This window comes from Lipotes vexillifer, unplaced genomic scaffold, assembly GCF_000442215.2.
Source record: "Lipotes vexillifer unplaced genomic scaffold, Lipotes_vexillifer_v1.1 scaffold130, whole genome shotgun sequence".
Taxonomy (NCBI): Eukaryota; Metazoa; Chordata; class Mammalia; order Artiodactyla; family Lipotidae; genus Lipotes; species Lipotes vexillifer.
In genome coordinates this window covers 267,280-277,968 of record NW_006793860.1, presented here as the reverse complement: position 1 = coordinate 277,968, position 10,689 = coordinate 267,280, and the positions used below count along the sequence as shown (strand labels likewise).

The 10,689-nt window shown below is 45.9% G+C and overlaps 1 protein-coding gene across 1 annotated transcript in view; it reads right to left on the bottom strand.

Annotated features, from left to right (window-relative positions):
• Positions 1-2,252: 2,252 nt before the first annotated feature.
• The window catches only part of LOC103078800 (liver carboxylesterase-like), a 35,754-nt gene continuing 27,317 nt past the window's right edge, over positions 2,253-10,689 (bottom strand). Inside the window, exons 10-12 of the mRNA XM_007466821.1 lie at positions 3,738-3,869; positions 2,714-2,786; positions 2,253-2,436 (exon numbers count right to left, since the gene is read on the bottom strand). Coding sequence (XP_007466883.1) covers positions 2,253-2,436; positions 2,714-2,786; positions 3,738-3,869 — 389 coding nt within the window. The remainder of the gene's footprint in view (positions 2,437-2,713; positions 2,787-3,737; positions 3,870-10,689) is intronic.

Genomic DNA, 10,689 nt, shown 5'->3' with positions numbered 1-10,689 from the left:
AGGACCTTGTTGTTTATCCATCCTATATATAATAGTTTGCATCTGTTAATCCCAAACTCCCAATCCATCCCTCCCCCACTGCCCCTCCCCCTTGGCAACCACAAATCTGTTGCCATTGGAGGTGTTCTTCATATCTTACTATTCTTTTTAATTTCTAATATTTCCATTTGCTTCTTTCTTAGAGCTTCTGTCTCTCTCCAGAAATTACCCATCTGTTCTTGTAAGTTTTTCATAGAGTTATTTAGATTCCTATTTTTGTAGTTCTAACACCTGGGTTATCTCTGAATCTGGTACTACTGACTGCTTTGCCCTTTTAGTGTGTTTTTCCTCTCTCTTTTTTTTTTGTGTGTGTTTATAATTTTAGATGAAATGCTTGACACCCTGTGTAGGGGGGAAGAAACTGAAGTAAATAGTGTTTATGACTGGGGATGGACATGCCTCTTCTACTAGACCGGGGATTTGTGTGTGTGTGTGTGTGTGTGTGTGTGTGTTTGTGTGTGCATGTGACTGTGTGTTGGGGGACTTGAGGCAGTTTAGTCAGGAGTTGAGCAGAGCTTGGGTTTTGGTGTTGCTATGGTTCTCTTAAGTGCACCACCTGCTTCAAATTCTTTTTGTACTACCTTGTGCTGAGGGGGAGGGCTTGCTGAAAGGTTTCTCTCAGTGTTCCTGTTTTGCCCTCAGTTTGGGGCCTGCCCTGTGCACCTGCCCCTCAGGGAGTCTATCTCCACGTGTTCTTCCTCCCCCAGTGGTGGATTTCTGCTGCTCAGTACTTACTGCTTGATAACTTGGTGGTGGAATCCAGGGGCGGGTTCTTGTGTCCTGGTCCAGCCGCAATCTTAGGCAGGCCCCCTGTCCCTTGGTCATGGACACGGGGTTTTCTCAGTGATTCTCCCCTCCCCTGCAGTAAAAGACCTTTAATGATTGGGACCCAGGATAGTTTCCTGTCCCTTTCCCAGTAGTAGAGGGTTTTTAAATTTCCCTTTCCCTCAGCTTCAATAGGTCTTCCCCAGTGCTCAAAGGGGAATGGGTTTGCTGCCTTTTCCCAGTGGTTAAGGGATTTTGTTTCTTAGGGGGAGAAGTGTCTGGGCAGGGCTTCAAGCCTGCACCCTCTGGTCTTACTACCTGTTCCCACAGGTCCCTGACAGAGGTCCATGGAGAAGGGCCTGTAATGAGGCCCTGTACTCTCCTGTGGGTCCGTGGCTCCTGACGATTTTATACTCTCATACTCACCTATATTTGGCCTTTAGCCCTTGATTCGAATTTTTAGAGTAATTGTACTCACACATGTGGTGACTCCATCTTCCATCTGTCGCCAGACGGTAAGCCAGTGTTCACTTCCCGTCTCTCCTTCAAAATGCCCGTCTTCCCTTAGATTTCAGGGTAATTGTTTGCCTTGCAACCTCTTTGAATGAGTCAGAGAAAGTCATGATTTTGAGGATAATCCACTTTTTTCTTTCTGTTAAGGTGGGAGTGGCATTCCTTAGAGCTTTCTATATCCCAGGAGCCAGAAGTCACCCCAGGGATTCTGAGTCAGTCTTCACAGGACACTTCAGGGACCCACTTCAAGGTGGTCACTGCTTGGACCTGATGTGGTCCAGGCTGCAGAAAGGGTTCAGAGGAATTGCTGGAAGAGACGGCCTCAGGGAGGGGCCTGGGAGGATACTGTGTAAGTTGAAGAAAGAATTGTAGACCTGTGGGAGGGTCAGTAAGGGCCACACAACAGTGCCACAGTGTCACCATGGCAAGTCCCCCTCCTTCCCACTCCAGGTACATCCTTGGTCTGTGCCCCCTCCATGTCTACAGGCGGCTCCACATGGAGGAAAGGGACACTGCACTCTGGTTCCCTCACATCCACTTACTGGAGTTGTTGACGGCCCAGAGACATGGAGCAGATGCAGTGTCCCCCTCAGCCCCTCCCAGGGCCCAGCCTACTGGACTCTTCCTGTCCAGAGGCCAAGCCAGAGCTGCCCGAGTCACCTTCCTGCCAGTGGTGCCCTCTCTCATCCTTCTCTCGCTAATGAGGATGACTTAATTCCAGCCCAAGACAAAGACACTGACTTGGTCTCCAAAAGAACATTCATTTCCAAAATTGAGGCCACAGAAACAGAAATTCCCCCTCCCTGACCTCTGCTACTCCCATCAGATAATTCCCCAGCCTCCACAATAAGATGCCTCTTTGGCCCACAAACACCTTCTATAGAATACCCCTGTCTGGGGTCCCACAAGCCCCCAAGGCCAGCTGAGCCTCCCGTTCACAGCTCAGCATGTTTTAACTGGGGTGGCTTCTTTGCCACCTCCTTGGACAGGAGCTCGTTCCAGAAAGCCACTTCCTTGTCTTTCAGCTTCTCGGCTGCCTGGGTGGTGATGCCAATCTGAAGGTACCCTTCTTTCTGGTCATATACTGGCCAAGGGGGAAGCCCCTCCCCGTTGGGATTCCTGGGAACAGAATCACATAGAAATTCCCCAAAGCTACTGTGTGGCCCCAACAACCCTCAGAGATTGTCAGGGACCCCCTGGCTTCATCTCTGCCAAAGGCTCATACGCCTCCAGAGACAGGAGGCTGACCATCTCCTGGGCAGCCTGTCCACTGAGGGAGCTCTCACGTCAGGGGTCACAGGGCGGGGAGTTTGCCCAGCACACGTTGAAGCTCCTCCCACCCAGCAGACACGCCCTGCCCCTTCCCAACCCTGCTCCGTCTGTGCCACCAGCTCACCCGTTCGGAGCAAAGTTGGCCCAAAATTTCATCACCATCTTGCTGAGATTGGTCTCCTCTTCTGAGGCACCATCTGTGGGTAGGAGACAAAGCCATTGCTACTCAAAGTGTGGTTCAGGGGCAGCAGCAGCCCTTGAGAACTTCTTAGAAATTCAGAAATGGAGCCCTTACTCCAGACCTACTGAGTCAAAACCGCATTTTAAGAAGATCTTGGGTAATTCAAGTGCACTTTAAGCTTGACAGTTACTGACCTAGGTCAGGCTCAGGGAAGGGCTGTAGTCAATCCATAAACTGGCTGGCTCACAGGGCCACACCCCAGGGTTTCTGCTACAGTAACCCCACCTCCCAGGATACTCTCCTTTGGGTCTTTTTTCAGTCTCCTACACCCACACACATTTTCATAGAATCTGAAAAATAACCAAGCTGCAAGGCCCCCAAAGAGTCACCCAACCAGAAAATGCCCAGAGGCACTGCCATGTACAGCCCTGGGTTGTGTCACACACAAGTTGTCAGTAACTGCTGAGGGTTAAGACATTGAAGACATCTGTGAAAAGTCTTTGTTTAAAATATTATACTCTTAAGTGTATTAAAATATTAAAAGATATGAGTTTTAGATAGATAGATAGATGGATGGTTGGATAGACAGACACATATTAGTCCTGATTCAAGGTTAAGAACAATTCTAACCTTACTCTCACGTACCTTCTGATATGCTCTTGTGAGTGCAAAGTGAGTGGTGGCATTCTAGCCCTGAGCAGGGCCCTGCAGGTGATCCACCTCCTGTCCTACTGATGCCCAGGTCTGGATTCTTAGAGTGACCATGGATGAGGGTGCAAGGATACACATTCTCCACCATGCACATTAGAGCAAGAGAAAGGTTAGGACCCTTTGTCCTTCAACCCTGTTATGGTGAATTCAGGAAACTAAGACCTGGAGAGAAGGAGGAACTTGCCCAAGGCCACCAAACCAAGACTTGAACCCAGATCCCCTAACTCCAAGTCTGTAGTCACCAAAGTGCCATCACCTTTCAAAAATGGAGCCCCGAAGACTGAGAAGAGCTCATCCCCATGGTTCCCTGTCACCGTCTTGGGTTTCATCTCTGATGAGAAGCTTGGGCGATACTGGAACTCATACATGTAAGTGGGGGCTCCGGCATCTGGAAGACATGGATTCATGCACAGTTCACTTCAGCAGACGCACACCTAGATGGTATCAAGGGCTCCAGAGGTGGGTGGGAGGGGCGCTGTGAGCAATCAGGAAATTGGGGGCATGCCTGGTCCTGAGTGAACAATATTAACAGAAGTTGCCCGTTGTGAGAAGCAACTGTGTGCCAGACCCTGTGTGTTCCTGCAGGAAGCCCCTGGTTATCAGCATAATAGAGAAAAAGATTTTTGGAAAAATTTCGTGACTTGATTAAGGGTACATAGTTGGGGGAGGTGGAATAGGATTTGAGCCAGGTATTCATTGAATGAATAAGTGAAGATTGATTGAATAAATGAATGAATGTTGAAACCTTGGGTAGATCCATTCAAAATAACTATAGGGGCACTAGGTCAACTCACATAAGCCCCTTCTGATGCATTTATACACACAGGACGTCTATATGCACACACTTTACACTACTGTATTTCATTGCTAACAGGTTAGTCTTCATTCCCTTGGAGAATACCTGCAGCCTGACAGGTGCCTTCTATTATGCCCATTTTTGAGCGTTTCTGGTGTTTTTCACACGTATTCCAAGAAGAGTGAAGTAAATCCAAGTTGCTGGTCTGAAAGTGCAGATATTTAAATACAAGCCTATGCAGAAACGGGACAGTCTATTCCTTGTGTCTCAGGAAACCACAATTCAGCATTTCCTTTTTCTCTGTCATCTCACAGGTCTTGCTTCCTGCTTGGCCCAGGGAGTGTGAAGGTAGTGGCAGAAGGAAGGGGCCGAGGAAGGGTACACTTCCTCCCTCCTCCTCTCCCCTGCCCCTACGCTCACCACCCCCTCTCTAAGCCCCAGGAAGATGTCAGTTTTCCCGCTGATGCTTCAGCAGCGTTGCCCATCTTTGCTCCTTCAGGGCTAACTCACGGGCCACCCGCCCGGGGAGCTCCGTGCTTTGCATTGATCATTATGCCCAGAGCGAGTGACTCTACCCGGGAAGGGTCAGGCCCCAAGTCAGACTGGTGGGGAAATATCACACTTTTTCCCTTCCTGGGGACAGAATCACATTTGGAAAATGCAGAAAAAAGGAATAAGAACAAAAAGATCACATCTAATCCCACCGCTCAGAGAAGCCTCTGTTAATATTTTAACACTTATCCGACTTATGTATATAAAATTAGGATACTATTGTATATGTTATTTCATATGACTATAATTATTGCTTCATATCATTAAATATTAGCCCACAAAGTAGCTTAACCATATATGCTATCCCCACAGGAGGATGTAGAATAATCTATTTAATTGCCTCTCTCACCCCCCCATCATTGCACTTTGGTTTAGCAAGAGGCGTTTTTGGAAGAAGCAATCCTTCTGTGGTCCCATAATCCACTTATTAAACAGTTGTTTCAAGGTCAAGCAGAAATTGCTGTAAGGAGGGGTTTTATCCTTGGCTCTGCCACTCAGAAGTTTTAGAATGGAACTCACAACCCAGCCAGAGAGGAAAGACCTTTTGTGAATGAGAGAACTTAATTATGGCAGCATGCTGCCCAAAATATATTCTCCTTCTTTGTTTCTTTTTGTTTTTTTAAACTTTCTGCCTTAAACCTCTGAGATTTATTAAATTCCTGCAACCACAACACAAGTCTTCAAAAGAAAGTAGGCACAGAATTGAATAATAACATTTAAGAACAATAAGAAAAGAAGAGGGAAGGAAAGCTAGCAATCAAAAATACGCAAATTAAATGGGTGATTTTTTTTTTTTGGTTAGGAGGGGCTTATGAAATTAGCAGCATTATTTTTATTTTTTTAATTAATTAACTAATTTATTTTTGGGTGCATTGTGTCTTTGTTGCTGTGTGTGGGCTTTCTTTAGTTGTGGCGAGTGGAGGCTACTCTTTGTTGTGGTGCGCAGGCTTCTCATTGCGGTGGCTTCTCCTGTTGCGGAGCATGGGCTCTAGGTGCAAGGACCTCAGTAGTTGTGGCGCGTGGGCTCAGGAGTTGTGGCTCACAGGCTCTAGAGCACAGGCTCAGTAGTTGTGGGGCACAGGCTTAGTTACTCCGCAGCAGGTGGGATCCTCCCGGACCAGGGCTCGAACCTGTGTCCCCTGCATTACCAGGCAGGTTCTTAACCATTGCACCACTGGGGAAGTCCCTATTTTTATTTTTTAATCTGAGTATCTCAACTGAGAGAATTAAGAAATCCACACTCTTAGAAAAGGGAACCCCCCTGCACTGTCGTGGGAACTCACAACCCAGCCAGAGAGGAAAGACCTTTTGTGAATGAGAGAACTTAATTATGGCAGCATGCTGCCCAAAATATATTCTCCTTCTTTGTTTCTTTTTGTTTTTTTAAACTTTCTGCCTTAAACCTCTGAGATTTATTAAATTCCTGCAACCACAACACAAGTCTTCAAAAGAAAGTAGGCACAGAATTGAATAATAACATTTAAGAACAATAAGAAAAGAAGAGGGAAGGAAAGCTAGCAATCAAAAATACGCAAATTAAATGGGTGATTTTTTTTTTTTGGTTAGGAGGGGCTTATGAAATTAGCAGCATTATTTTTATTTTTTTAATTAATTAACTAATTTATTTTTGGGTGCATTGTGTCTTTGTTGCTGTGTGTGGGCTTTCTTTAGTTGTGGCGAGTGGAGGCTACTCTTTGTTGTGGTGCGCAGGCTTCTCATTGCGGTGGCTTCTCCTGTTGCGGAGCATGGGCTCTAGGTGCAAGGACCTCAGTAGTTGTGGCGCGTGGGCTCAGGAGTTGTGGCTCACAGGCTCTAGAGCACAGGCTCAGTAGTTGTGGGGCACAGGCTTAGTTACTCCGCAGCAGGTGGGATCCTCCCGGACCAGGGCTCGAACCTGTGTCCCCTGCATTACCAGGCAGGTTCTTAACCATTGCACCACTGGGGAAGTCCCTATTTTTATTTTTTAATCTGAGTATCTCAACTGAGAGAATTAAGAAATCCACACTCTTAGAAAAGGGAACCCCCCTGCACTGTCGTGGGAACGTAAACTGATACAGCCACTATGGAGAACAGTATGGAGGTTCCTTAAAAAACTAAAAACAGAACACCATATGACCCAGCAATCCCACTACTGGGCATATACCCAGAGAAAACCACAATTCAAAAAGACACATGCGGGGCTTCCCTGGTGGTGCAGTGGTTGAGAGTCTGCCTGCCGATGCAGGGGACACGGGTTCATGCCCCGGTCTGGGAAGATCCCACATACCGCGGAGCGGCTAGGCCCGTGAGCCATGGCCGCTGAGCCTGCGCGTCCGGAGCCTGTGCTCCGCATCGGGAGAGGCCACAACAGTGAGAGGCCGGTGTACTGCAAAAAAAATAAAAATAAAAAATAAATAAAACCACAGCTTTATTTAAAAAAACAAAAAAACAAAAAAAAACAAAAAGACACATGCACCACAATGTTCACTGCAGCATTATTTACAATAGCCAGGTCATGGAAGCAACCTAAATGCCCATCGACAGACAAATGAATAAAGAAGATGTGGTACATATATACAATGGAGTATTAGCCATAAAAAGGAACGAAATTGGGTCATTTGTTGAGATGTGGATGGATCTAGAGACTGTCATACAGAGTGAAGTAAGTCAGAAAGAGAAAAACAAATATTGTATATTAACGTGTATATGTGGAACCTAGAAAAATGGTACAGATGAACCAGTTTACAGGGCAGAAATTGAGACATAGATGTAGAGAACAAATGTATGGATACCAAGGGGGGAAAGCTGGGGTGGGGGGTGGGGGGGGGGGTGGGGGTGTGATGAATTGGGCGATTGGGATTGACATGTATACACTGATGTGTATAAAATTGATGACTAATAAGAACCTGCTGTATTAAAAAAAAAAGACTAAAAATAGAACTACCATATCACCCAGCTATTCCGCTACTGGGCACATACCCTGAGAAACCATAATTCAAAAAGAATCATGTACCACAATGTTCATTGCAGCTCTATTTACAATAGCCAGGACACGGAAGCAACCTAAATGTCCATCGATAGATGTATGGATAAAGAAGATGTGGCACATATATACAATGGAATATTACTCAGCCATAAAAAGGAACAAAATTGAGTTATTTGTAATGAGGTGGATAGACCTAGAGTTTGTCATACAGAGTGAAGTAAATCAGAAAGACAAAAACAAATGCCATATGCTAATGCACATATATGGAATCTAAGAAAAAACAGTACTGATGAACCTAGTGGCAGGGCAGGAATAAAGACACAGACGTAGAGAACGGACTTGAGGACACAGGGTGGGGAAGGGGAAGCTGGGATGAAGTGAGAGAGTAGCACTGACATATATACACTACCAAATGTAAAATAGCTAGCTAGTGGGAAGCAGCCACATAGCACAGGGAGATCAGCTCGGTGCTTTGTGACGACCTAGAGGGGTGGGGTATGGAGGGTGGGAGGAAGGTTCAAGAGGGAGGGGATACGGGGATATATGGATACATATAGCTGATTCACTTTGTTATACAGCAGAAATGAACACACCATTGTAAAGCAATTATACTCCAATAAAGATAAAATAAATTAATTAATTAAAAAAAAGACATCCACACTCTTATACACTGGAAAGCAATTTCACAATATGTATCAAGAAATTTAAAATGCTCCTACAGTCCCAGGCTAGTAATTAAGCCTCTAATAACCAATCCTAAGAAAATCATCAGAGATTTGGTTAAAGATTTATGCACATGAGGCTGAGCATAATGTTTTTGTAGCATCAAAGTATGGGCACCCTGCCTAAATATCCAATAGGACAGGAAGACTAAAGTAAATTTCAATGCATTATTCCATGAAATAATGGATGTTTTTTATGAGTTTTTGTTGACTTTGAGGAAATGCTTACAATATAGGATTCTGTGAACAAAAACATAAGATAAAATTAATATTTAAATTATATGTAAGATATGGAAAAATTAATAGAAGAAAATATGTCAAAAATTTATAGCAGATTCTTCTAGGTGGAGGAATTATGAGTGATATCTAGTTTCTTCTTTATGTGTTTCATATTTTCAAAATGTTCTACAACTGTAAGATGTTAATTTTATATTCAGAAAAGTTCTATAAAAAAAAGAGTAAGACAAGTACAAAAAGGAAAGAATAATGTTGATAAAATCTGGGAAGTCCAGGCAAAAAAGATCCTGAATGCAGTCATGAGATTCAGATAAAACACAAGTCCAGGACGGCTGGGTCAACAGACAGTGAGGAAGAGGAAACCACATGTATCGAGAGACAAAGCCAAGTTTGTGAAAGAACAGATTTGACTCCAGGCAGCCCCTGGATGAAGAGTTTCATCAGGACCCTATGGAGGAGGGAGTGGTAACCAGCACCTGTACATGACTGTCCTGTATTTTGGGGACATGGTAGGTGAGTTGTAGCTAATTTTTATTATGCTTTTAAAGTCCCCAATTCTAAAACCCTTCTAGCACAGTTAGAGAGAGTGGTCTGGATCAGAGAACCATTTCCTGCCTTGCAGACTAGGTGAAGGATAGCTCCTAGAAAAGGAAGGGTCCGGTGAGGACCTCAACAAGGCGCCCCAAAGGGACACCTCCTGTTCGGGTGAGCTCATCCATCCCTGACCTCACATCCCCCCTACACAGTCTTGGGATATGTTGAAAGGTCCTGTGATAGACCCAGCACACACTGGGATGGAACAAGGCCAGCTGCAGACATCAACATTCTCCAGACCACCTGCCCTACAGCTCCCCTGCTCACTCCTTTCAGCTTTCTTGGTCCCAGACAACACTCCTGGTCTTACTCTTGGCCTCACTCTACCCCCAGCTCCACTGGTTAACAAACTAGTTTGCAACTAGCTCTGACCTTGGAAACCTTCCAAGACCTATCTTCCAAGATTTCCCCTCTAGCCCCACAGACCACTGCAATTCAAGTGAGGAGCCCTGTGGCAGATGCTGTCAGTGCCTCCCCATAACCCCTGCTTCCGGGCACGTCAGCCTGAGTTCCACCTCCTGCATCCACAGCTCTTTGCCTGAGGTCTTTGGCAGCCAGAGATCACTCTGCCCATGTGTGCAGCAGGTCAAAGCACCAGGGAATTAACTGCCCTTGGGAACAGCCTTCAACCAATGTCTTGACAAAGTTGGAGGATAAATACCCCAGCTCTCTTGCCACTGTCTTGGGATAACCCTAAGATATGTCTTTCTCAGAGCTCCCCAGCTCCAGCTGTCCACAGTGGATGCTTTCTTGACAGTGCGGTGTGGACTGGCTTCCTCTCCATTCATGTCACTTCTCCACTCCTCTACTGGTGTTTCCTGGGATCACCCCCCAAATAAAATATTTGTATTTGGACCCTTTCCTTGGAGTCGCTCCTGGTGGAAACCAAAATAGGACAGTGCCCCCCCCCACTGTCCCCAGGCCATATAGAATGGACCTTGGAGTTTCCACATATCTTTTTTTAAAAAATAAATTTATTTATTTATTTATTATTTTTTGGCTGCGTTGGGTCTTTGCTGCTGTGCGTGGGCTTTCTCTAGCTGTGGCGAGCAGGGGTGTTGTGGTGCACAGGCCTTTCATTGCAGTGGCCTCTCCTGTTGCGGAGCATGGGCCTTAGGCATGCAGGCCTCAGTAGTTGTGGCACGTGGGCTCAGTAGTTGTGGCTCACGGGCTCTAGAGCGCAGGCTCAGTAGTTGTGGCACACAGAGTTGCTCCACGGCATGTGGGATCTTCCCAGACCAGGGCTCGAACCCGTGTCCCCTGCATTGGCAGGCAGATTCTTAACCACTGTGCCACCAGGGAAGTCCCCCCACATATCTTTCTATGCTGAGCATTAGGAGAC